Below are 26,704 nucleotides of genomic sequence, written 5' to 3'. Positions count from 1 at the left end.
ATGCAAATCAGAAGTCTATGATAAAGTTCCTTACTTTTTAAAAGCCGAATCCTACCCCTTTAGCCTGGTTAAGAAAACGTCCCCACCCCGCCTACAGAGCCGGGCTTCTGTAGCTGATTGTGGGCTTTCGCGTGGGGTGAGGTCATCCCCCATCTTTACGGTGCCTACCGTAAATTCTTTGTTCCTCACTTTGCCGGTGATCGCTCTTGCGAAACCTTCACTTCCAGAGTTCCCGCCGGTCGCCAGATGTCGTAAATGTTTCCCTCCACGTCCCGCGTGGCTCAGGGTTCAGGATCTGGAAGAGGAGCCGCACACAAATCAAAGAGAAAAGACACGAGATAATTTGGAAATATTGGGGGAACAGGCAGGTAAGTCCATCTCCAGAGAAAGTCTTTCCTCTTGTCCTTTTCTCTTTCATTTGTGTGCGGCTCCTCTTCCAGATCCTGAACCCTGAGCCACCCGGGACCTGGAGGGAAGCATTTACGACGGGCTGCCTCCTGATTGGCTGCCCGCCTGCACGCCCCCTACTGGAGAGCCCGCAACCAGGGCATGTGCCCTGATCGGGGCTCGAACCGGTGACCTCATTGTTCCTGGGTCGATGCTCAACCACTGAGCCACACCAGCCAGGCGTGAGCTTTAAATTCTAAACAGGCTGAAGTCTGTGCCATTTTCTTTCTTTCTTTTTTTTTTAATATATTTTATTGATTTTTTTTACAGAGAGGAAGGGTGAGAGATAGAGAGTTAGAAACATCAATGAGAAACATCGATCAGCTGCCTCCTGCACATCTCCTACTGGGGATGTGCCCACAACCCAGATATATGCCCTTGACCGGAATCAAACCTGGGACCCTTCAGTCCGCAGGCCGACGCTCTATCCACTGAGCCACACCGGTTTCGGCAGTCTGTGCCGTTTTCATTCGTCACCCCGGTGCCCCCCCCTCCCAGTACCCACCCACGAGCCCACTTGTTAACACACGGAGGCGTGACTTTTAAGTGAGTGAGTCTGAGATCAGACCGGTAGATGAATACTTAGAAGCAACACTCCCCGTACCCCCCTCCCCTCACCCCTCCCCGTCAAAGTCTCTGTCTCCCCCTCTCTCGGTGCTTAATCTTTTGTTTTCCTTGAATGCGCAGTTTCATCATCTTCCAGGTAGCAGTTCCTTCATTTCAGTTCTGAGTATCTGTGCCCCTGTGGCTTCTTCAGTCACAGCAGACAGAGGTGGCCACACGGGCACAGACGCTCAGAACTGACATGAGGTTCTGTGCATCCTTTGGCTGGGCCGAACGCGCTTGGTGGTTCTGGGGGGGCCACGAGTGTGGGCAGAGGCCACTGGCGCCCACCCCCCGCTCCACCCAACAAGGGGCCCCAGCGCCCCTGTTCTGTCCGACTCGAAAGAGCAAAGGCCGGTCCCCAGTTGTGCCTGTGGGTGTTTCTCTCTGCAGCCCTGTGTGGTGTGGTGGGCCGGCTGGCAGCGCGCGACTTGATCGCGAAACAGATGCTGTGGTCTCCGCAATAACACAGTCCTTCTCCTTTAAAAAAAAAAAAAAAAGAAAATATATATATATATATATATATATATATATATTGATTGATTGATTTCAGAAAAGAAGGGGGAAGGAGAGGGAAAGATAGAAACATCAATGATCAGGGAGAATCATGGATCGGCTGCCTCCTGCACGCCCCCTACTGGGGATGGAGCCCGCAACCCGGGCCTGTGCCCTGACCCAGGAATCGAACCGTGACTTCCTGGTTCATTGGTCAACGCTCAACCCCTGAGCCGCACCGGCCGGGCGAACAGGTTCCTTCTGAACAAGGCCCGATTCCTGAGCGGAATACCCCGTGCGGCTCGGGCTGAGCGAAGATGGGTTGGCAAACCTCGAGAAACGCCTAGATTCTCACGTGAATTGTTGTTTTTTTTTTGCGTCTCCAACAGAATCACCCCGTCCTCTCGCCGCCGACCCTCAGCAAGATGATCCAGATGGCCGGGGAGATTGCGGACGGCATGGCGTACCTCAACGCCAACAAGTTCGTCCACAGGGACCTGGCTGCCCGGAACTGCATGGTGGCTGAAGATTTGACTGTCAAGATCGGAGGTGAGTCCTTGGCTGCCAAGATCTGGGCAGGGCCTCGACGCGCGCGTGTTTTAGGGGGCGCGTCGGGGTGGGCCCCCCTGTGGGGAGGTTCTCCCGTGCATCTCGTAGGTGCAGAGGCTTGCTCTTGGGAGTAACATCTTCGTTTCCAGGTGACGACCAATCACAGTCCCGGCTGGGTTGGCTCTGATCCTGACGGCGCAGTGGGCACGCGGTCCAAGGCGTGGGCTGGGCTGGGCTGAGGCGAAGGCCCCTCAGGTTGCCTCTCCTGGGATTTGGGGCCTTTCTTGGCAGGACAGTTCTAAGCATCGGTTATGGAAATAATCGAGACAGCGTTCTCAGGCGACGCTGACTTAGGAAAAATAGTTGCCATCCAAAGTGCCAACTTTGCCCGGCCGGTGTGGCTCAGTGGTTGGCGTTGACCTCTGAACCATGAGGTCACGGTTCGATTCCCAGGCCAGGGCACATGCCTGGGTTTTGGGCACGGCCCCTCTCCCTTCCTCTCCGAAATCAATAAATACATACAAAGTACCAATAGTTCCCCTCCAATTTTCTTTTTTTTTTTTAATTATTTTTTTAAACAAAAGATGAAGCACAGAGACAAGCTACAGAAACTCGTGACCGGGAATTGAACCCTGACCTCCTGGTTCAGAGGTGGACACTTAACCACTGAGCCACCCCGGCCGGGCCGAATGAACGTTTGCCAAGGGAGAGCGGCCCTTTCTCCTGGGAGGAGCCGGGGAGAGAGAGTCCCTGTACGGAGGGCTGCACCACCGAGTGGGAAGTCACTCTGACAAAGAAGCAGTCACGTAGGGTTATGAAGCCAGCCTGCCGTCAGACGTAATTACGTGACGTCTCCTAGAGGCAGGGAAGATGGGAGAAATTTTCGAAAACGAGGGGGCGTATCATGTTGAGAAACATCAGTGAGCAATCGCGTCAGGGGCCCGGTCGGTAGCATCTCTTGGGATTCTCGCTGGGTGCTTCTTTTCATCGTGAATCGGCGCTTGGTATTTCCCCGATGAGACGCTGAAACCGCGTTCCTTCCTGTGGCGGTGGGGCAACGCCGTGCTCCTGCTTCCCATCAAGTTCAAAACCACCTGAGCCCGGCTGGTGTGGCTCAGCGGTTGAGCACCGATCCAGGAACCAAGAGGTCGTTGGTCAGGGCCTATGCTGAGGTTGCGAGCTCGATCCCCAATAGGGGGCGTGCAGGAGGCAGCTGATCAGTCATGTTCCTCTCTCATCGATGTTTCCATCTCACTCTCTCTCTGTTCCTTCCTCTCTCTGAAAATCAATAAAAACATGTTAAACACACACACACACACACACACACAAACACATGAGAATGACCTTGAGTCCACACAGGACATATTTTCTTTTTAAAAAATATATTCTTAACTGATTTCAGAGAAGGAGAGAAACATCAACGATGGGAGAGAATCATGGATCGGCTGCCTCCTGCATGCCCCCTACTGGGGATGGAGCCTGCAACCCGGGCCTGTGCCCTGATTGTGTGTCAAACCCGTGGCCTCCTGGTCCGTAGGTTGATGCTCAGCCACTGAGCCACGCCCGGCTAGGCGCTGCCTCTCACTGAAGTGCAGTAAGGGATTAACCTTTCTGAAGAATCAAGGTGAACGTGTATTTAGCAGCAGAGCTTTCCTGGTGTTTGCTGGGCACGTGGCTCATCGCTCGTGCCTTGCGGGCTCTGCCGATGGGATTGGAGGCGGGGCCGCCTCGCAGCAGGGATGTCCCGTCCCTGCCTGTCCCCGGAGAGTCACCCTCCTGCCTCCTCCCCGCCCCGCAGACTTCGGCATGACTCGCGACATCTACGAGACCGACTATTACCGGAAGGGCGGGAAGGGGCTGCTGCCTGTGCGCTGGATGTCCCCCGAGTCCCTCAAGGACGGCGTGTTCACCACCCACTCTGATGTCTGGTAGGCGAGACGGTCCCCCGAATGCACGCCCCACCGGCCTCCACAATCCCCCTCACCCCCGACCCACACTCCCCCCTCCTCTTTGGCTCAGCAGAGAGAGCCAGGGGCGGAGGGTCCCCAACTGGGAGTTGTCAAGCAGCTTGATTGTCTCCAATTCACTTGCCTGGGGTCCAAGGTCAAGGGCCCCTGAACCCCCCTGCCCTTCAGTGTCCTGCGCTCTGCACTGACTCAGTGACCAGGGCTGCACTGATCTGCAGGAGCCGTGGCGGCAGCAAACAAGGACAGATGTTGCACGCATGGTGCATAGCCTGGCTCGCTGGCCGCCCAGCGGGCCGTCCCCAGAGCGGGGGGGTTAGGGGGGGGGAAGAGTGTTGGGAAGGGGCGGGCACGTGGTTCTGTGCACCGTCCAGGCCTCACGTCTGCCCCTCTCCTCCCTGCAGGTCCTTCGGCGTCGTGCTCTGGGAGATCGCCACGCTGGCCGAGCAGCCCTACCAGGGCCTGTCCAACGAGCAGGTCCTGCGCTTCGTCATGGAGGGCGGCCTTCTGGACAAGCCCGACAACTGCCCCGATATGCTGTACGTGGTTCCCGGGCCCCGCGCCACTGTGGGGGGTGGGGGAGGGAGGGGGACAAGGCCCATCCTGCGAGGGGGGGGGACCTGCGCCTCGGAGGCACCTCCCTCCCGCCCTGCCTTGGCAGGGCGCACTGCGGCTGCTCAGGCTGACGTCTCTGTGAAGTGTTACACGGATGCCACCCATGCTCACCTTCTCCGCGCGGAGTTGGTTGTTGTTTTTTAATAAGGCAACATGACATCGGTTTCTGGGTTTTTAAAAAATATATTTTTATTGATTTCAGAGAGGAAGGGGAAAAGAGAGAGAAACATCAATGATGAGAGAGAATCATGGATTGGCTGCCTCCTGATGCCCCCTACTGGGGATCGAGCCTACAACCCAGGCATGTGCCCTGACCGGGAATCGAACCCGGGACCCTTCGTTCCGCAGGCCGACACTCTATCCACTGAGCCACACCAGCCAGGGCTGCACAGCGTGCCTTGGCTGTGATCACCACCTCACGCACGCAGTAGGGTGGGGAAACAGAGGCACTCGGTGTGCAGGCCAGAGCGGCCAGGGCTGTGGTCCCCCGGCTCCTGGGCCCCTGTGTCTGAACGAGGCAGCTTATCTCGGGACAGCAGCTCAGTGTAGTCTTGTCCCTACCCGGGCGCAGGGCTGTGCACGTCCTCCCCCGCCCCCACCAGCGGGGAGGTCAGTGCAGGACGCTCCGACGCACCAGAGCTGACCGGCTGTAGAAAATGTGCTTTTTCTAAAGACGAGTTCCATCGGCTCATAAATCCTCCTAGATCCGCTGCAGGCTTTGCTTGTGGAGAGGGTGTGAACAGGTCTGGAATCCCGCAGCGTCCGACAGACTTCCTTTTAGGGACAGCGCTGTGCTGGGCGGGCTGGGACGCTGGGATGGTCTGAGGGGGGCATCAGGCCCTGGCCGCTGTCACTCAGTGGATAGAGCGTCGGTCGGCGGACGGAAGGGTCCCAGGTTCGATTCCGGTCAAGGGCACGTACCTTGGTTGCAGGCTCGATCCCTGGCCCTGGTGAGTGTGGCACCCGGGGCTCACCAGCTGGTCACAACGGCCCATGTTTCGGGCCCACAGGCCAGACGGCCTCTGTTCCGACTCCTCCACTCCCAATAGGAGCTCGAGAGCAGCCGCAGACACTGTAAACAAACGAGCCTGTTCCTGTTGCCACTAAACTTGATTTATTAGAGCAGGCGACAGGCCTGGCTCCCACACACCCCCTCCCTCGGGGTCACGTCCGTCTGACCTCCCTGACCCCTTTCTCCCCACGCCTTTCAAGGCAGCCGGCCTGGCCGGCCTCGGAGCTGTCTCTTTGCAGGCTGCGGTCTGTGCCCCACCGCTTCTCTCCCTGGGGCCGCAGGGTGGTCTGTTGGTCAAATGGTCACCCCAACAGATGGCAGGAACCATTTCGGGGTGCTTTGATCTCCCTAGATGTGAGGAGCTCCAGTTGGCCTTTTTTAAAAAATATATTTTATTGATTTCAGAGAGGAAAGGAGAGGGAGAGAGAGAGAGAGAAACATCCATGATGAGAGAGAATCATGGATCGGCTGCCTCCTTGCACGCCCCACACTGGGGATGGAGCCTGCGACCCGGGCATGTGCCCTGACCGGGAATGGAACCAGGACCTCCTGGTTCATAGGTCGATGCTCAACCATTGAGCCCCACTGGCCGGGCTAAACATGTATTTTTAAAATCTTCCTCTCAACATCTGCACGTGTAGTCTTGCAGACAGGAGTCAGCAGCGGACCACGTGCCCGGCTGGTGTGGCTCAGTGGGTGACAGTTGACCTGTGAACCAGGAGGTCACGGTTCGATTCCCGGTCAGGGCACATGCCCCGGTTGCGGGCTCCATCCCCAGTAGAGGGTGTGTAGGAGGCAGCCCATCCGTGATTCTCTCTCACCATTGATGTTTCTCTCTCTCTCTCCCTTCCTCTTTGAAATTAATAAAATATATTTTTTTAAAAAAAGAAAAGAGGGAAAGCCAGAGACCAGGAGAGGGTGCCGGACCGGGACCGGCGTGCCCGTTGTGCCCGGGGAGGGGGGCAGAGCAAGCGTTGGCCCCAGAGCCGCTGGGCCAGGCGCAGCCCGGCCGGTGGGGCCCATCTCCGCCGCCCGTCTCCCCGCAGGTTCGAGCTCATGCAGGTGTGCTGGCACTTCAACCCCAAGATGAGGCCTTCGTTCCTGGACATCATCGGCAGCATCAAGGACGAGCTGGAGCCCGGCTTCATCGAGGTGTCGTTCTACTACAGCGACGAGAACAAGCCGCCCGACACTGAGGAGCTGGACCTGGACCCCGACCAGCTGGAGTGCGTGCCCCTGGACCCGTCGGCCTCCTGCTCCTCCCTGCCGCTGCCCGAGCGCCACTGCCCACACCACCACCACCACCACGACGGCCGCGAGCGCTACTGCCGCCACCACCACGACGGCCGCGAGCGCTACTGCCCGCGCCACCACCACGACGGCCGCGAGCGCCACTGCCCGCACCACCGCCATGAGAACGGCCGCGAGCGCGAGCGCCCCTGCCCGCACCGCCCCGAGAACGGCCTGGGCCACCGCGTGCTGGTCTACCACCGGGCCAGCTTCGACGAGAGGCAGGCGTACGCGCACATGAATGGGGGGCGCAAGAACGAGAGGCCCGTGCCTCTCCCGCAGTCCTCCACCTGCTGAAATGGGACCCGGTCCCGCGAGCAGGGCCCCGTGTGTGTGTGTGCGTGCGTGTGCTCGGCGGGCGGGGGGCGGGCCCCCACCATCTGGCCACGGCCGCCTGCGCCCCCGAGGTCTGCAGCGCCGCCCTGCTGCCCACAGGCAGGCCTCTCCCCCATACACACACACACACGGGATGTTCCCTTTTTTCAATATGCAAGCAGCTTATTGCCCTGCCCAAACCCTTAACTGACACGGCCTTTACGAACCTTAATGACACTTAAAGCAACAGAACACTAGAGAATCGAGTCTCCTCACTCCTTCTCTGCCTCTCTCTCTCTGATCTCTCCGCTCTCTCTCCCTCTCTCTCTCTCTCTCTCTCTCTCTCTCTCTCCCCCTCTCTCTCTCTCTCTCTCTCTGCTTCATAATGGAAAGAACATTAGCCACAAGCCCAACCAGGACGCCCTTCTTAGCCGATGGAGGGGAGGGGAGCCTCCCCCGTAGCCCCCTCTTGCTCCCATGCACACCTGCCTGTCCCCGTGGGTCCTTCTCTAACACGTTGCAACGGCATTTTCCTTTTTAAAAACTGTACCTTCAGCCTTCTTAGGGACACACGGCACTTACCAAGGGCCATCGTTCATCCAAGGCTGTTGCCGTGGTAACGCTGCCAAATTCTGCCAAAACGCGGGACTCCGTCCCTCGCACCTGCCCCCCTTGCGCCCCCCCCCATTTCCTGGTGGCGGGCGTGTGTGCCGTCTCGGTCACTCCTGTGACTGCCACGCGGGCGGTGCCCTCCATCCCGTCGTCCCCGGGGATTCTTGGCGAGTCTCACGTCCACGCAGGTCAGTTTGCCTTTGACTAGGTTATTCTCCGGGGGAACTGGACGGACGGGGCCGGGCTTCCCTGGGCCACCTCCCCACCCCCAACCACCTCCTAGCCCCAGGGACTCTGCCGCAGACAGGCCCTTTGAGGGAGCAAAGGTAACTCATGTTCTAGTCTCCTGCCCCCCCCCAGGGCCCCTCCCGGCCCCCGAGGACGCAGAGGAGCAGGGGTTCCCCGGGACAGAGCCCAGCGGTTCACGCAGGTTTGCGAGCAAAGCAATGCAGACACCTCCCCCCACCCCCACCCCCACCCGTCTCGGGGAGGGCAGTGCGGGATGCAAGCTGCCCCAGCCTTTGACATGTTCCGTTCCCAGGACTCCGCGGGTCCTGCGGTTCTAGGTCAGACCCGGAACATTTGCGTACACATTGGTCTTTCACGTCATCACTTTGATAACTTTTTTACGGTTCAGATCCTCATCTATACGTCTGTACAGAAAAAAAAAGAAGACGGCTGCTATTTTTATTTTGTAGTTTTCGGTTATCTTTGTGGATCTATTCTATGAAAACTTTCAGGTCTCCCTCCTTCCCTCTCTGCTCTCTCTCTCTAAGCTTCTGCTTTCGACTAGAGGCGTCTCTTCCTCTCTCCCCAGGAATGGGCTCTCGTAGATCGGCGTTTGCCATGAACTGCCTGTGATGCCTTTTCATAACTCCGCACCCCCGCTCTCTGCTTCCCCCCCGGCCCCCTGCTAGATCTGTTACAACCTGTAGGCTCTGTGGGCACGAGGCTGGCTGGCGAGGGAGGCGGGTGGAAACGGGGTCCCTTCCCCCGCCCGCCCTCCCTCCCTCGCCCGGCATTGGAGTCTGTTACTGTGCCAGCCGTAGACAACCTCAGGTCCCAACACAAAGGTCAAGTACTTCCCACGCCTGTTCAGTGTTCCTCGTCGTCGCCGTGGGAAAGAGACCCCCCGCCCCCTTTCCCCGGCCCCTTCCTTTTGGATGTGACACACACCTTTTGTAATTTTTATGTTTTAATTCTCGGGTACAACAGCAGTTTGAACTGCAGATACTAGTCATTTGAATTACATTTCTTTTTTCTTTTTCTTTTTTTTAGTGGATATTTAATCCTTCCATCCTACAAAAAACAGCTGCTAAATCTAAGGGTGCAGTGGAGGGTGGTCAGTGGCGTGCCGCCGCCACCCTCCAGACCGACCTACCTGTCTGTCCTGAGAACCAGGAAACCCCCAGAAACCCCGTCCGCACGGGGCGCCAGGGGCTGCTGGGAGAGGGCCAGGCTGGGGCGGCGCCCCCAGTGGCCCAGGAGCCCCATGCTCACCCCAGGGGACCAGGGCCCTGGCACACTTGCCCTGGGCCGGGAAACAAGTCCTCAGGGCCCCGGCGTCTTTTGTTGCGGTTTTTTTTTTATTATTATTTTGTTTTGTTGGTATTTTTAGCGCTTCTCACCAGAGCGATTGACATAGGACCGCACAGAGTTGCTTCTGGGATGGAAAACGTTTAAGTGATGAGTGAGAACAAAGCTCAAGTAGGGTGATGGCTAGTCGGGATTGGAGAGGAGACACAAGAAGGAAAATTCGGAGTCGTTTCAGCCCCAGGATCGTCTCTAGCCCCCGTCCTCACCGTTCCTTCCCCTTCAGAAACTGCGTCCAAGAGAAAGGTTCATTGAGGAGGTGTATGTAGGAGTTTGCATTTAATTTCCGATTCCGGTTTCAGTCGCTGAGAGAGCAGCTCGGCCCCCTGATGGGTTTCGATACTGACACGAGGGGTTTCCGTGCGTAAGAAGGGACAGTTTTTATTTTTGGGGGTTTTTATTTTTTTATTTTTTCAAACATGTATCTACCTCACACTTCTTTTTTATATGTGTATATACAACAAGGAATACATCTCACATTTCTCAGCACCTGACAATACGCCATGGGTACCGGTACCTCATCCGCGCACAGGCCGCACACGCCCGTGACCGGGGCCAGGCCAGGCTGCATTCCGGGGCCGCAGCTCGCTTCCCGCCTCTCCCTCCTGTCCGACGGCTTGCCTCTCCCTGCGCTGTCTCCTCTGGCCTTGCTCTCTTCTTCTTCTGACTCGGTTCCCTACGAGGTTGTGAGGTGTCAGGATTCCCCCCTCTTGGCCCAGTGTCCCCCACTCAGCAGGGAGGTGAGGGGAAAAGCCCCCCCCACACCCCCCAGCAGCTCAGTGGGAAGGAAGGCCCCTCGGCTATCCCAGCCGGTTGTCCTTGAACCCAGTTGCTTTGTGCGGACGGAATGGCGAGCCCCTTCCGTCCCTGGAGCAGTGGTTTCGGGATTTAGGGGCCGGAGGCGGCCAGGGGCGGCCGTCTCTGTTAGCTCTCACCTGCTAGGCATGGGTGGGGGCCGGCTCCATCGGGCGCCACGCTGGCTGCCCTGGACGGGGCCTGTGCCAGGCGGCCGGATGGTCCCTGTGAGCCAGGCACTCGGAGAGCCCCGTCCACCAGGCCTCCTGTCGAGAATAGGAGGTTCCTACCTCCCAGCCAATCCCTTCCAGAATGTTCTGTGGAGAAAAGTCCCCGTCCCCCATCTCCAGAATGTTCTCTGAATTCCCCCCTCCTTTCCTCCTCCCTCCCAGGGGGAAACAAAGATGTACCAAGCCTTCGGGCTGGAGGGGGGCGGTGCTAGGCGCCAAGCCTCCTTCTGGGGTGTCGGGGTGTCGCACCTCCCACCAGGCCTTGCCTCTGTCCCGCTGCTCACGGGGGTGGATGGCGTTACCCGGTTCCAACAGCTGCTCTCAGGCCCTGGTGATGTGATCTGGGCGACACGACTCGGGGAAAGCGTTCCGAAAAGTTGGGGGCGGCTCTCCCCTCCCGCAGGGACACCCCTCCCCTCTCCCCACGCCCTTGGGACCTCGAGGTCACCGAGAAATGCTATCTGATGGGGGTTCCCCTCACCCACGCTGCCGGGGGACCCCCCGGGTTGGTGGCCTCCCCTCTTTTGCACATACCTTCCGGTTCCCAGGACTGGACGCATCCAGTCCATCCAGGCCGGTCCCAAGGGGTCTCTTCTCGTTCCACGCGTCCGAGCTGTCGGTGTGGTCATGTTATCGTTTGACGTCGGTGGTTTTTCTTTGAGTAGAAAGCAAACACTAACCAGTCGTAGTGCGCATCGTAACCAATGCTTCCGCGGCGCTGCAGTTAGAGAAACAAACGCTTGCTTGCGTGAGGGTGCGGTCATCCTACTGGACCAAGCCACCCCGGGACCCGCCCGCGAGGCCGGGGTCCCCCCTCCCCTTGATTTTTTTTTTTTTCTCTCTCATACGCTCCGAATAATTCACTCGAGCCGAACTGGGGCATTTCCCACGCGGCCTCCTCCCGCCAGCTGCTCCCGCTGCTCGAAGCCGCTCGGACCACGGCGCATCATGGAGCCGCTGTGAGGTCCGCCACCGCCAAGCGCGCACCGCGCCCTCCCCGGCGCAGCGGGAGCGAAGCCGGCCTGTTCTGGAGACGCTGTCCAGGCCCCGCGGGGCGAGGCCCGGCCACCCAGGTCTCCTTTACGGGGTGTCGTGATGTTGGACACCCAGTTGAGATGAGCTTCCTTGGAGGAGGAGGAGGCGAGAAGATGGGGTTCACGGCCAACGCTGGCCTCCCCTTCCAGCCCGTTTCTCGTGGCGCGAACGAGGTTTCCAAGGTCAGAGAAGCGGCTGGGGAAAAAGAAGAGTTTCTGGTGGAACTGCCGACTGGCAAGATGGCTTGGTAGGAACTGGTTGGTGTGTTCTGGCGGGCGCCACGCATTCACGAGCCAAGTCCGGTGCCAAATCCCAGGCCAGTGGGTTCCACCGACGCCTTTCTCGGCAGCCCACCTCCGTTGGCGGGTGGGCGCGTGGCGCAGGCCACCCGAGCTCCAGGGGCCAGAAGGCGAGGATGCGCGGTCCAAGGTCCGAGCGGCCAGAGGATGGAAGGCAGCTCCTTCCCAAGTCGGAGGCCCCTCCCCGGGGGCAGCAGCCCTGGGCGCCCTGCCTGGGCCCGTCCCGGGGGCGCACGCGCGGCCTGGGGCCCGTCCTCCGGTCCATGTTGCCTCTGTGCGCGGCGGCCGTCGCTCCGTCTCCCGGGCTCCGCAGCGCCGGGAGATCCGGACCGGAGACCCGCTCTTCGAAAGAAGCGGCGATGAAAGGCCCATGTCCTCGCTCCAGTCGGGACACAGTCGCTGCCAATGAGACCGAGAAAGGATGCCGCTTTGGACCGAACCTCTCTGTTACAGCCGGCGATGCTGAAGATACAGAGGACAGGCCCGAGGGGGTCACGCCTGGCCCCCAGCTCGGATGACAGAGCCGGTCCTGCGGAGAAGAAGCGGGTGGACGCTCCTGGATGGAGGGAAGAGCCGAGCCGGCGGGAGGACACCTCCGTGGCGGAGAGAAGAATGGCGAGCGCCAGGGCGCGGGGCCCGGAAGGATGGACGGTTTCTTGAAGGCGTGAGACCAGGGCCAGGCTCGGGAGGCCTCCATGGGCATTTGTCTTCAGCAGACACCCCGGCGCCCTGCGTGGGGGACTGTGATCGGAGTTCAGTCCAATCGTCGGAGGACACGAACCCCACATCACGCCCGTCAGTGGTCGGCTCGGGGGCATGACTTTAGGGTTTTCTTTTTGTCGTTTAAGCAAGAATATGATTACTCATCTATATTTTTTGTTGGTTTTTTTTTTGATTACTCATCTATATTTTTTTGAGTTTTTTGATTACTCATCTATACTTTTTTGTTTTTTTTGATTACTCATCTATATTTTTTTGGTTTTTTTGATTACTCATCTATACTTTTTATTGGTTTTTTGATTACTCATCTATAATTTTTTTGTTGGTTTTTTTGATTACTCATCTATTTTTTGTTGTTGTTGTTTTTTGATTACTCATCCGTATGGCCACGTTGGTGTGTGTCCTCATTTTTCTGGTCAGCATTCTTTTAATTACTCACACAGCATTTTCAGTAGGGCTCATGTCCAGTAGATACGGGTAGTCAGTCGACGAAGATCTGGTTTACAAGAACTAATTCAACGTTTCATTGCATTTTTGTAAGGACATAGAATAATTTTATACAACGTTTGTAGTCCGTAATCGCCGAAATAATTTAAAGACACTTGGGTTTCTCCGTGCAAATGTATGCTCGTGATCCATTTATTATTTTTTTTTATAGGACACCTGTTTACTAGCTAGCTTTATGAGATGCCAAAAATGCATTTTCCCTGCCCCCAAGCCCTGCATAACTCTTTTTACATCCCCCCACCCCCACCCCACGCTTCAGGCCCTCGTTTATAGCAAAGGATGGATGGCGATTTCAGTAGTTCTGTATCTTCAGTATCTTGGTCTTCCCGAACCTTCTGGTTGGGGAGGGGATCATCATTTGCTGGTCATTTATCTTTGGAGTGTAGCTACTTTAAGAGACTGAAGGAACCTCACTGGCCAAGGAACCAGCGAGGGTGCTGCCGCCCAGCGGTGCCCGGCGGTGCGCCCGGCACTCGGCATCTGGTGCGGCTGTTGCCATGGTTGCGGGACGCCTCGCGATGGAGCGGTTGACAGCACAGCTCCGCAGCGTCACAGCGCGGGCCGCACGCAGACTTATCACGCAAGACGGTAATTCTGGTGCCGGCAGACTGTTCGCTTACATGCCTCATATTATGATTGATGCTTTGTTATATAACCAGAGACTCTTATTTTTTAAGGCACAACACCGAAGATACATTTTTCCAATACAAAACAAAGTTGAATAAAAACTACACACACACACACAATTTTTTTAAAGTCTGACTCCATTTCCTCTTGCGCCCAGTGGGTTATGGGCCACGTCCACACAATGCCACAAAAGCCCCACCATTGCTAACGGGGTGTTTTGCACAACATGGGAGAAAGGTCCAGATACAGTATTTTCTGTTTGCAACTTGGCATTCGGATGTTTGGTGTTGCGTAGACGCGTCCACAGGTGGAATAGATGCTTGGCAAAAACACCTGTGTGCTTTGTAAGCCAGTGGGGTTGACATGAGGGGTTTGCCAGAGTTTGTCCTCTGGGAAAAAATGTTAAAAAAACAAACAAAATCAAACCAGAAGGCGCGATGAAATGGATGTATTGCAGATCATTTATTTTCTGAGTTCTCTTGTTTAAAAAAAAAAAAAAGTTTTTTAAAATGTTTTTAAAAACCGGTAATTGACACAGCCAATTTGTTACGTAAAATGACTTTCTGTGTACAAATTATTCCTAAAAACTTCCTGTTTATATACAAAAAAAATCAGTAGCTAAAAAAAAAAAATTTTCAAAATGGTTTTGTATACTCCATTGTAAGAATTTATCCCTGTTATCGCGATATACTCTGGATTCTTTACATTACGGGGGGGTAAAAAGAAACTATTTTGAATGGCTGAAGCTAATGCGACTTTAGTTTATCTTACTCTGCTTTTTTCTAGTAGTTCAAGTATTACACGGTTTACGTTCAATAAAGGAATTCAGTATGCACGTCAGGCCTCCAATTTTGTTTGCGCCTCCGTGCAAGACTCACCACGCTTCTGAGGCAGGGGCGCTGAGCTGCGTGCGGCATGCGTGTTCACACGTGTCGCTCGGAGGTGTTCAGCGTGAAGGTTTTGTTTTATTGCTGACAGACAGCTGAACCCTCACAGCATGCGAACTGCTGGTGAAGACGGGAGCATTCTGCTTCTCACTCCATTAAATCAGCTACGAGAAAATCTGAATGCCTAAAATACAGAAATCTGTACTTCCGTTTCCACTGAGCTGTAGATTTTTCCTACACCTTCCACAGACAAAGGTCAGGCCAAGCGGGGGGCAGCTTGATCTGGGGGGCCCTGGGGCAAAGGACTTGACCTCCACATTTCCACGTCTTTGTTGGCACCTCACAGCCAGCACACCTACTGAGAGGGGGCAGGGAGAACCGAGTGAGCACGCCTAGGATGTGGCTCGCTGGAGGTGTTCACACGTGTTCGCTCCTTCCAAGTTCATGGTCTCGGGCTGCCCCGAGGACTCTACAGCCCAGGCGGCGTGATCTTTGCCAGGGAAATGGTCGCGGTGGGAAATGTGAATACACGTTTAAAGGACACAAGCTGTGCCCGGCAGGCGTGGCTCAGAGGTTGAGCGTCGACCTATGAACCGGGAGGTCACGGTTCCACTCCCCGTCAGGGCGCATGCCCGTTTGGCGGGCTCGCCCCACAGTTGGGGCCGTGCGGGAGGCAGCCCATCAGTGTGTCTCTTTGACATCGATGTTTCTCTGTCTCTCCCCTCCCTTCCATTCTTTCTAAAAATGAATGGAAAAATATCCGTGGGTGAGGAGTAACAAAAAAATAAATTCTCGCCGGAACCGGTTTGGCTCAGTGGATAGAGTGTCGGCCTGCGGACTGAAAGGTCCCAGGTTCGATTCCGGTCAAGGGCATGTACCTGGGTTGCGGGCACATCCCCAGTAGGAGATGTGCAAGAGGCAGCTGATCGATGTTTCTCTCTCATCGATGTTTCTAACTCTCTATCTCCCTTCCTCTCTGTAAAAAATCAATAAAATATATTAAAAATAAATAAATAAATAAATTCTCAAGCTTGGTGTTCACCCTGGGACTTGCTCACCGTTGGCAGGAAGTGCTTGGCCCTCCGGGGGCCGTTACTAGAGGACCAATGACTAAAGGCAGGCTCGTCTCCCAGGCTCCGGGGGTGTCTGGGCTGCGGGCAGGGTGAACACAGGAGGCCGGACGTCCCCAGGCGGGTCACGCTGCCTCCTGGGCTGCACCTGTCCTCAGAAGCGTGAAGGCGCTGGGTCCTCAGAAGTGCCACTTCCTGAGACCTCAGGTCCAGCAGAGCCGTTTCTCTTGTCCTCCTCACGGGTCCGGCAGCAGCCTGGTGGCCTCCCATCACTGAGGGACCTTCACCTCCGTTCTCGCACTGCATCTCTGTACCAGCTCTGCGGAGGAGGCATTTTTATTAGTTTCAGAGATGAGCCAACAGGCGGCCATGCCCAAGACCCGCCCCCCGGCTGGTAAATGACCAATCCAAGGCTCGGCCTTTTCCGCTGTGGTTTTCAAACCGACTCAGAACTGCCGCACATTCCTAACTAACCAGGCCCGGTGTGTGTCAGTGAGGGGGGGTGAGGTGGCAGGCCCCTCAGCCCAGGGCGCGGGCCTCTGGGGTTCTCCCTCAAGCATTTCGGAGGCCATGAGCGGGAGAAATGGCGCATTCATCAGGAGGGAGCTCTGGGCCTCCCCACAGAATCACGTCTAAAAGTTCGTGACATGTGTATGGCTTGGTGCCAAGCCATGTGAAGTAACACAGGAGCCGGGACCGTCCTGAGACGGGAACTAGAAGAGGGAGGGGCGGGGGCAACAAGGGCTCTGGGGAGCAGTGTTTGCCTACAAATACGGAAGGATCTGCACACGAACAACTGTGCTGGCCAGACCATCCCACCCCCACTTGCTGGCTGTGCTAGGCTACACCGTGACTTGGTTCTGTGGTACGTCCAGCGACCACGTTCATTTGCAAAAGAGGTCCTGTAAGGTCTCTCCCACACGCACAAGCGCGCTCGAGGGCTGATGCTAAAACAAGCAAGGCCTGCCCAGCCCCCTGGTTATGAAGTTGCAGGTACTGTTTCTTAGCGTGAATGAATCGGAGCACTAAGCGACCTTTTTTTTTTTTTAGAAACTTAATTAAGTGAAAAGTAATAGCTGCGAGCACACCGAGATAGTAAGAAATTTCCCAGAGCTTAACCACCTTCAGTCCTTTCCTCCAAACGTGTTGCTAACGGGGCTCCCAGTGGAAATCTGCTTTCAAGGAAACACTGGGCAGGTAAAACCTGACCGTGAGCCAGGGCAGGGTCATGAAAGATGAAAAGAGGTGAGAAGCAAACCTAGCCATTACCCTTTGCTTTAAGACCAAACACTGCAGGTAGGAATAGAAAAATGGTGCGGCTGCCATAGAAAACAGTATGATGTTACCACCATTTTTTTTTTCCCCTTAAGTTGAAAAAGGACAAGAAAAAAAGAAACAATTGAGACTCGGTGGCTCAAAGGTGCCCACAGCGCCTGGGTGTCAGAGCTCAGAGGTCAGGAATGGGGCGCCGAGCGGTGACCACACCTGTATGTCCCCACGGCCAGGTGGTCGTGGATCAGCCCACCGCTGCTGCATCATCTTGTCTAAGAGGAAAAAAAAAATGACTAGGATTTCATTTCACTGTCATGAAAACCATAACCGGAGCTAGTTAATTCCTGGTGAAATGTCTGCCTTTCAGAGTGTTGTCCTGCCTTCTGACAATGAAATAACTCTGTGACTTCCATGCGTCTAATTCAGAACTTGGCCCTCTGTGTAAACTGTGTTACAAGCGATTTTTTAAAACGCCTCCCCAAGCACAGCTGAACTCTCCACACAGGACTGACACATCCCCTTGTCTCCAAAGGGGCAGCGCCCGGGTTGGTTCTGCCTGGCTGGAACCACCGCGGGTTTGTTTTCTGGGCACCAGGCTTTGACCTTGGGCGTTCTCACCCTCCGCCAGCATCTCTTGGATGACGACTTGCAGGGCTTTCCCCAGCAGGCTGGCGGGGAGCTCCGGAGACAACGGGGGCACGTGGATGAGCGCCGCACGCCCATTTCCGTGATGCAAAGACAGGTAGTAGGTGTAATCGCAGACGTATCTGCAACCGCAGGAAACCCAGGTGACTCCTTGGACCAGAGAGAGGTAAGCAGCTGTGGTGCTGTAGCATCCCCAAACCGTCAGGAGGGAGGACTGCCACCCAGGGAGACGGAGGTCTTGTCCTTCTGCCTCAGAAAGAAGGTGTTGCCCTGACCAGTTTGGCTCGGGGGATAGAGCGTCGGCCTGCGGATTGAAGGGTCCCAGGTTAGATTCCGGTCAAGGGCATGTACCTTGGTTGCGGGCACATCCCCAGTGGGGGGTGTGCAGGAGGCAGCTGATCGATGTTTCTCTCTAAACCAGCGGTTTTCAACCTGTGGGTCGCAACTCCTTTGGGGGACAAATGACCCTTTCACAGGGGTCGCCTAAGACCATCGGAAAACAGGTATATCATTACATATTGTTTTGGGGATGAATCACTATGCTTTAATTATGTTCAATTTGTAACAATGAAAATACATCCTGCATATCAGATATTTACATGACGATTCATCACAGTAGCAAAATTACCGTGATGAAGTAGCAACGAAAATAACTTTATGGTTGGGGGTCACCACAACATGAGGAACTGTATGAAAGGGTCGCGGCATTAGGAAGGTTGAGAACCACTGCTCTAACCGATGTTTCTAGCTCTCTATCCCTCTCCCTTCCTCTCTGCAAAAAATCAATAAAATATATTTTTAAAAAAGAAAAGAAAGAAGGTAAGCTGGGGAGAGGCCAGCTCTTAGCCTCGTGGTCTTATGGCCAGCAAGTGGCCGAGCCGGCTTCACCTTTAACCCTTTCACCTTTCAATCGTGTTTACATTCATTCATTTTTTATTTTTATTTATTTATTTTTTTTGCGGGGAGGAGAAGCCACCTACTGGGGGTCAGAGTTTGGAGAAACAAAGATAAGTTAATCTATCAGAATAGTTCAAACACCACGTTGGCTGCAATCAATAAAAATAAAGCACCCCCAAACTATGAGTGGCTTTCAAAATGTGCCATCACATCTTTTTTTCTACCAACGCACCCAAGGCTGTGTTAGGGGGAGGGGACCTTAGGATGCAGGGTGGGGGGGGCAACAGGCTGGTCTGCAAGGACCACCCTGGGGGGCCAATGGGTGCCCAAGGGCCCAGTGGAAGGGCACACAGGGGCCTTTTCGAAGGGAGACATCCTAGAAGAAAGATGGGTCAGGCCGGCCGGTGTGGCCCAGTGGTTGAGCCTCAACCTGTGAGCCCGGAGGTCACCGTTCCATTTCCGGTCAGGGCACACGCCCCGGGTTGCGGGCTGGATCCCCAGGAGGCGGCCTGCAGGAGGCAGCCGATCCATGATGCTCTCCCTCTCCCTTCCCCTCTGAAATCAATAAAAATATATTTATTTTAAAAAAAAAGAAAAAGAAAGGAGGGTCATCCTCTCCTTCCAGCTCAGTGACGCGACGAAACGCACCTGCCCGCATCGCGGGAGAACATCACCGCCACGCCGTCCACAGCCACGCGCCTGCTGACGGCCTTCAGGTCGACCCGCGACTCAATCACTTCCGGGCCATCCGGGACGCACGCGCCCTGCTCGGGCCGGAAGCCACGGACGTCGGTCTCGCGATACCCGCGGTTCCGGCCGCGCTGCTCGAGAACCACGGCCTTGGCGGCGGCGTCCACGCCCACGTGCACGGTGAGCTGTGCGGACAGGGGGCGGCGGGGGATTTGGGGAAACTGAGGCCTGTCTGTCACCGTCTGTCCCGAGGGCCCAGCCGGGGGCGAGTGCGAGGCGGGGAAAACCTCTCAAACCGCGACTGCGCTTTCGGGCCTCCTCCCTCCTTCCCCTCATTCATAGGCCGCCGGATAGAAAACCATGAGGCGTCGTCTATTTAAATGCTTTTATATTTGAAAATACCCGCACACAGGGTGGAATATTCCTCTGTGTCCCCCCCCCCCCCCCCCCCCCGGGTCCCCGCTGCTCTCTGAGGCCACAGGGGACGCCTGGCGTTGCCTTGGCAACGCAGAGGCACGAAGTCGGTCTCAGAATGCCTTGAAGGGGTTGTTTTTCCTCTTGGAAACACAGCTAAGCGTTTCGTCGAGGCCCTTGGGGCGTTGTCTCAATGGGGTGGAGGTGTGTCTGTTTTGCTCCTCTTGCCGCCTGGGCTCTGTAGTATTTGCGGGATATTTGAACCCGTTTTGTATAGAAGTAGTTGTTGGGATAAGAGGGGCTGGGTCAGCGGTTCTCAACCTGTGGGTCGCGACCCCTTTGGCGGTCGAACGCCCCTTTCACAGGGGTCGCCTAAGACCATCCTGCCTATCAGATATTTACATGACGATTCATCACAGTAGCAACATGACAGTGATGAAGTAGCCACGAAAATAATCTGATGGTTGGGTCACAACATGAGGAACTGTAGTTAAAGGGCCAGAAGGTTGAGAACCACTGGGCTTGGGTATAAGGCAGGTGGCCCTCCCCGGGGCCCACGAGGTCCCACTTCACAGCGACCCTTCCCTGCATGGGCGTGGCTGGCAACTAACCCGAGGCCTGTCTGTTAGGGGGAAACTTATCTTTGGAGTCCTGGCTGGGAATAAAGCTTCCATTATAACAAACAAACAGCCGAACCGGTTTGGCTCAGTGGATAGAGCGTCGGCCTGCGGACTCAAGGGTCCCGGGTTCGATTCTGGTCAAGGGCATGTGCCTTGGTTGTGGGCACATCCCCACTGGGGGGGCATGCAGGAGGCAGCTGATCGATCTCTCTCATCGATGTTTCTGACTTTCTATCCCTCTCCCTTCTTCTCTGTAAAAAATCAATAAAATATATTTCAAAACAAAACAACAAACAAACAAAAAAAACCCACATAGATATTGATTTGAGAGAGAGAAACATCAGTGATGAAAGAGAGTCATGGATGGGCCGCCTCCTGCAGGCCCCCTGCTGGGGTTCGAGCCCACAACCCGGGCATGTGCCCTGACGGGGAATCGAACTGTGACCTCCTGGTTCCTAGGCCGGAGCTCAACCGCTGGGCCACGCCGGCTGCGCTGCATTTATTACAGCTGAAACGTTGAGAAACAGGCCCAGAACCTTATAAACCCCACTGGATTGTGCTGGTGAGATGCAGGGCCAGGGGTGCACTTAAGCCAGCAACTCTAGAACCGGGGTCCAGGGGTTCCCAGGCTCTGGGGCGCCATCTCATCATCAGCAACCCCCCCACACCCCCCCCACCGGCTCCCCAGCTGTGGCTCCCCAGCCGTCATTTACTCGCGGTTGCAGATCTTCCCAGATTCTGGTGACTCTCCGCTTCACCTCCCTGTAATCCACGGGCAGCTGAAGCGTCCGCAGCTCCACCTCCGCGTCGCTCCCCAGGCCCAGCTTGGAGAGCTCCTGTTGAAAGAGGCAGGCAGCCCTGGCCCGTGTGGCTCCGTTGGTTGCAGCATCGTCCCATACACCAAAACCAAAGGGTGGTGGGTTCGATTCCTGGTCAAGGGCATATACTTAGGTTTCGGGTTCGATCGCTGATCGGGGCTAGTAAGTAAGCCCACGGTGGATTTTGTTTTGTGTTCTTGTTAATATGAGAAGGCCTGAGATGATGATAACCAGCCTGAGGATAAAACGAGACCCCCCCCCCCCACTTCTCCCCATTGTCTATACTACAGGGACCTCACCTACTGTAGCAACCAGCTTTCCTGGCAACCACTTACAAAAAACACCACCACATTTTTACTGATTTCAGAGAGGACAGAGAGAGGGAGAAAGAGAGAGAAACATCAATGATGAGAGAGAATGGCTGATTGGCTGCCTCCTGCATGCCCCCCAATGGGGACCAAGTCGCACCCTGGGCATGTGCCCTGACTGGGAATCAAAACAGTGACCTCCTGGTTCATAGGTCAGTGCTCAACCACTGAGCCACACCGGCTGGGCTAGCCTTGTTATTGTTTTACCACACAGCCAAAAGGGCCACCTGGGGCAGGCGAGGACCCACCCAGGCCCAGAGGCCAGGCCTTCCCCAGGGCCCCTCCCTCATGGAGCTGGCCCCCAAAGGAGCTGGCCTGGCCCTGAGTGCCCAGGTCCGGGCCTGGCCCGTGTTTACCTTCACTGCTTCCCAGCTGGAATTCACCAGGTGCTGCCGGAAGGGCCCGAAACCTGAAATCAGGGAGATTCTGGTTTGCTCAGGCCAGGCCTTGGCAGGGGGGGGGGGGGGCGGGGGGGGGCGGGGGGGGGTAGGGTGTTTCTCCCCCTGGGCTGCCCCCAGAGCCATTGTGGGTCCCCGGGAACTCCCACACCCCTTCCTTGGAGGCCTGCGACCTCCCCAGTCTGGGAGCATCACAGGATGTGAGGCATTGCTCTCCTAATACATATTTTTATTGATTTCAGAGAGAAAGGGAGAGGAAGAGAGAGAGAAACCTCTGTGATGAGAGAGAATCATGGATCGGCTGCCTCCTGCACGCCCCCTACTGGGGATGGAGCCCACAACCCGGGCATGTGCCCTGACCGGGAATCGAACTGTGACCTCCTGGCTCATAGGTCGATGCTCAGCCACTGAGCCACACCGGCCGGGCAAGGACACCTTGATCTTGAGCCCTTGTTTTCCCATCGTCTGTCTCCATGCCAGATTCACACACGAAGCAAATCCAATTAAAGGAAAAGACTGCCCCTGGCAGCGCAGCATTTTTATAAAGGCGGCCGCCCTCTGGAAGCCACAGCTGATGAACAGGTGCCTCAGCAGCAGTCTCAGGTTGGCCAGCAAGTGGGTCCGCGTGAGCCTAAGACCGGCCCTGGCGCTTCAGGATTCATAGTTCATGGGTGACAAGCGTTCGTTTACCGGAGGTATAGTTTCCTTAGGAATTCCAGGGTCATTGGAGCCAGTCTCCATACCCAGATACCAGTGAGAGCAGGGTTGATGAAAGGTTTTCAAAAGCGTTCTTTCCTCAGAAGGTTAAGAGGAGTATGATTATAGGCTGAAAATGTTTAGATAGGTAACTTGTGATTTGCCACACACAGGAATCCTTGTCTTGCCTCTGTTGCCTTCGTCCAGCACAATTCCAAAAACTGAAAATGTGCCAATTATGTCTAAGTAAAAAGAAAGAGCTTTGTAGAGAAATCAAACCCTCCCCCTAACCAGTCTGGCTCAGTAGATAGAGCGGCAGCCTACGGACTGCACGGTCCCGGGTTCGATGCTGGTCAGGGGCATGTACCTGGGTTGCAGGCTCGACTCCAGCCTAGATTGGGGCACATGCAGGAGGCAGCCAATCAGTGTTGCCTCTCTCATCAATGTTTCTCTCTCTCTCTTGCCCTCCCTACCTTCTACTCGCTCTAAAAACCAATGGAAAAATATCCTTGGGTGAGGATTAACACCACCACCACCAAAATCAAAATCAAAATCAATGGAAGGATAGCTTTGGATGAGGATTAACAAAAAACAAAACAAACCCACAAAACAAGCCCTCCAGAAGCCCAGCTGTGACAGTGGCTTGGGGGGCTGGGGTGGATTTGGGGTGTGCTGGGGTGGATTTGGGCAGGAGAGGGCAGCCACCATTCCTTCCCAGGTGGCCTTTTGGGTTCAGAGTCTCCAACTGGTGGCTCTCAGAGCGCCTCGCGGTTTTCTGAGGGGCCCAAAGCTCTCTGGTCTGGGGGTGGGGGTGGGCACTGCAGACGGACTGCCCCAGCTTTTTGAGGCCCTGTCCTTTCTGGGACCCCCAGCTCCTCCTTCCTGGCTATGAAACTGCACCCCGGCAGAGGCCACCTGAGCCCACTGGCTTCCTCACTGATGGGCTGAAGGTCAAGGTCTGGCCTCAGCCACAGGTGGGCGCTTCCATGCCTGCCATTCAGGAGCTGTTTGTAGCGAACGGCAGGACGGAGTGGAAACGCCTCTCTGTCCGCTGCCGGTTCTGAACAGGCAGAGCTGGGAGTTGGCTTCCTTCTGGAGTGATTGGCACCACTGCTGGCTGCTCTGTCTTCTCCGCCGGGAACCGGTTATGACCAGAATCAGGGCCAGGCTACAGGCAGCGGCACCTGGGAAAGCAGACAAACAGGCTTACCGGTCACCACCACGCAGCCAGGCCGGGGCTCCATGAAACCGGAGTGGGGCGCGTGCCTCTGTGCCTCCCGGGTCAGATGGCCGTGACGCAGCCCGGACGCGGGGTGCCCCTCCTCCTGCCCCTATAGGGGGATCTAGCCACGGGGGTCCCTCAGCATTCCGGGGCCCCTAAAGCCTGGAGACTCTGGGGTGGGGGAGGGTGGTAAGACGATGCCCTTGAAAGCAGAAAGCCAGCTCCGGACGCAGAGGCGGAGCCATCTGGGACTTGCCAGCCACTGGGTCTGGGCCAGTTTGCTGCTTGGTATGATTCGAAGGAGAGGTTGGCAACTGTCTGTCCTGCTTTCCCTGGGTCTGAGGGTTTCTGGGAATATGGGGGGGGGGGCGCTAAAATGGGCTGAAATTGGTACAGTCCTGGGCAAACCAGGAAGGTGGGTGACCCTACAAGTTGCTCGGTTGGGTTTTCTCTGCTTCAGTCATCTCCCCATCTGCCCCCGAGTTCTCGTGTTTGGCCATTATGACTTGATGAGGTTGCTCTTGAAACTGATTCTGCAAAATATGTTAAAAAAGAAAAAGAAAAGAAAAGAAAGATAGAAAACAATGAATGAAAGAAAAAGAAAACCAAACCCCAGATGATGGTTATGATTCATAGTGTTGGTTGAAGCCCCGTTGCCTGGAAGCTGTGGGTCCTAAGGCACGTTAACAAACCATTAGGTTTAACAAAAAACGAGCACTAAAGCACCTTGTATAAAACTAAAAATACTTTTTTTAAAAGCTGATTGATATGAGCTACAAAAAACAATTCTTTTTCCCCGTCTGGGTGTAGCCCCGTGGCTCGCCCAGTACCAGGGAGCTTCCCCACGGTCAGAGGGCCCTGTATTGGGGGGCGTGACCACGTGGTCCCCTCTTAATTGTCCCCCTTGGTAAAAACAGTCCCCACCCTGAGTTGGGGTCTTTGCCAAGGGCTAGGCTCCACCGGGTGCCTTCCTGGGGCGCGGAACCCACAGCCGTCCCCTTTCATTGGCCCCTGGTGTGGGTTGCAGGCTATTTGCAGAGAAGGGATAGGAAGTGGCGTTTGTCCCCTGTGGCCTCCCCGGCCTGCTCAGAGGCTGGGCCACCTTGTCCTGCGGGGGGTGCAGAGGCCTGTGCACGGCACCTCAGCCGGAGAGGAAAGTATACAGGACCCACGTTCAAGTTGGAAAGCAGTTACCCTGTTGCTCATACTCCCTCTGGCATTCTTGATGGTATCTGAACCCCCTTCTAATGCACGATGGCTCCCCAAGTTCACGACTCGTACCTGGTCCTGTCAGCGTTCTTGACCTGCCTGTCACAGTTATAAATAAGATTAGGCCACTAGCAATGCCCACATTTGTGAAGGTGGCTGCCTTGCGGGTCAGATTCTGATAGCGGCACCAGCTAACGAGGTCTGCTGTGGTAACTGGTAGCTCCTAGAGTTAACTTACCACACCCCAAAAAGCCCCGCCGGCGTGGCTCAGTGGTTGAGCGTCGACCTAGGAACCAGGAGGTCACGGTTCCATTCCCGGTCGGGGTGCTTGCCTGGGTTGCGGGCTCGATCCCCAGTGTGGGGTGTCCAGGAGTCCCTCTCCCTCTCCCTTCCTCTCTTTCTAAAAATCAATAAAAGCATGTTTCTTAAAGTAAATAAATAAAATAATAGCAATAGCTCTTCCCTGTGTCCAACATCACTGCTTCCAGATCAGTTACTTATAACACAGAACTCAAGCCAACCTGCCTCTTGTCAAAGCACTAACAGGTTTTCAGGGTAGCCTTTTGGACGCACCCTCCCTTATTCCTTTGCCTTTTCAGCTTAATGCTCCAGGGGCAGCACCCACTTTCTGTCAGGGGCCAGATCCTCAGCGTTTCAGGCTTCCTGGGCCAATGGTTTCTGTTCCAACTATTCAACCCTACTGTTGTGGCCTGAAGCTGCCACCCACATATGCACATGATGGGCGGGGCTTGGTTCCAGTAGTTATATTTATGGATGCTGAGTTTTGAACTTCATATAATGCCCAGGTGTCACAGATGTCTTTTATTTTTTATGCTTATTCTGATCTCCCCCCACAGCTATTTACAAATGTAAACACTGCTCTTAGCTCACAGGCTGTACAGATATAGACAGTGGGCTGTAGTTTGCCAAACCCGGCACCAGAATACAATTTTCCTCCTCTGGGAAGCAAGATAGGGCTTTGTGGTGTAGGGGCCCCAAGCCAGTCACCCCAAGATGTGCCTGTGTGGCATGCAAATTGTTTTGAGCTGAAGGCAGCCAAGACCCTGCAGGCTCAAGAGAAAGTCCGCCTAGAACAGTGGTTCTCAACCTGTGGGTCGCGACCCCTTTGGGAGTCGAACGACCCTTTCACAGGGATCGCCTAAGACCATCAGAAAACACATATATAACTACATATTGTTTTTATGATTAATCACTATGCATTAATTATGTTCAATTTGTAACAATGAAATTGGGGGTCGCCACAACATGGGGAACTGTATTAAAGGGTTGCGGCATTAGGAAGGTTGAGAACCACTGGCCTAGAAGAATTTAAATTAGAGGCCTTGCCCACAATAAGAGATTATCAGAGCCAGTTTTCTGACTTATCTATATGGCAGGGAAACTTCTAATTACTGAACACCTGTTTCTCTTACTGTCCGCAATGACCGTCCTCCTCTCTGAAGTCCCAAGTTGACCCTTAGCTCAGAATTCCATATATATCTCATTGTCCCCTCCCCCTTTTTTTTTTTTAATGTATTTTTATTTCAGAAGGGAAGAGAGAGGGAGAGGGAGATAGAAACCTCGATGATGAGAGAGAATCATTGATCAGCTGCCTCCTGCACGCCCCACACTGGGGATCGAGCCCACAACCCAGGCTTGTGCCCCGACCTGGAATTGAACAGCTACCTCCTGGTTCATAGGTCGACACTCAACCACTGAGCCACACTGGCTGGGCCCGCTTTTCTGTCTTTAAACCTCTAATGTATGTGGGTCTGTGAACCTCTCATGTA

At 55.3% G+C, this 26,704-nt stretch overlaps 2 protein-coding genes and 1 non-coding gene across 4 annotated transcripts in view; 1 reads left to right on the top strand and 2 right to left on the bottom strand.

Annotated features, from left to right (window-relative positions):
- IGF1R (insulin like growth factor 1 receptor) overlaps positions 1-14,543 on the top strand; it is a 122,474-nt gene extending 107,931 nt beyond the window's left edge. The window contains exons 18-22 of one of the 2 annotated variants that reach the window (XM_059678126.1): positions 228-368; positions 1,935-2,094; positions 3,893-4,022; positions 4,463-4,597; positions 6,732-14,543. In XM_059678126.1, coding sequence (XP_059534109.1) covers positions 228-368; positions 1,935-2,094; positions 3,893-4,022; positions 4,463-4,597; positions 6,732-7,272 — 1,107 coding nt within the window. In that variant the 3' untranslated portion in view covers positions 7,273-14,543. The remainder of the gene's footprint in view (positions 1-227; positions 369-1,934; positions 2,095-3,892; positions 4,023-4,462; positions 4,598-6,731) is intronic. The other variant, XM_059678127.1, reaches the window with a different exon arrangement.
- TRNAR-GCG (transfer RNA arginine (anticodon GCG)) lies at positions 4,980-5,058 on the bottom strand. The gene has a single exon. It is a non-coding gene; the product is annotated as a tRNA-Arg (tRNA).
- A 2,747-nt stretch (positions 14,544-17,290) lies between the features above and the next one.
- Positions 17,291-24,205, bottom strand: PGPEP1L (pyroglutamyl-peptidase I like). Its single transcript, XM_059677978.1, has 5 exons — positions 23,694-24,205; positions 21,746-21,798; positions 20,917-21,039; positions 19,128-19,354; positions 17,291-17,704 (listed from the first exon to the last, which is right to left on the bottom strand). Exons 1-5 carry the CDS (start codon positions 23,725-23,727, stop codon positions 17,389-17,391), a joined length of 753 nt encoding a protein of 250 aa, XP_059533961.1. The 5' UTR covers positions 23,728-24,205; the 3' UTR covers positions 17,291-17,388.
- Positions 24,206-26,704: the final 2,499 nt, after the last annotated feature.

Source organism: Myotis daubentonii, chromosome 21 (genome assembly GCF_963259705.1).
Source record: "Myotis daubentonii chromosome 21, mMyoDau2.1, whole genome shotgun sequence".
Lineage (NCBI taxonomy): Eukaryota > Metazoa > Chordata > Mammalia > Chiroptera > Vespertilionidae > Myotis > Myotis daubentonii.
This window is presented reverse-complemented; position numbering and strand designations above follow the sequence as displayed.

What these genes read in the sequence shown, in the direction of transcription:
- PGPEP1L (XM_059677978.1), bottom strand. Translation starts at nt 23,727, where the DNA reads ATGGAGCCCCGGCCTGGCTGCGTGGTGGTGACCG. An exon ending in CCAGCTGGGAAGCAGTGAAG is followed by an intron (nt 21,040 to 21,745) that starts GTAAACACGGGC and finishes CTCTTTCAACAG; the next exon opens with GAGCTCTCCAAGCTGGGCCT. An exon ending in TTCTCCCGCGATGCGGGCAG is followed by an intron (nt 17,705 to 19,127) that starts GTGCGTTTCGTC and finishes CTGCGGTTGCAG; the next exon opens with ATACGTCTGCGATTACACCT.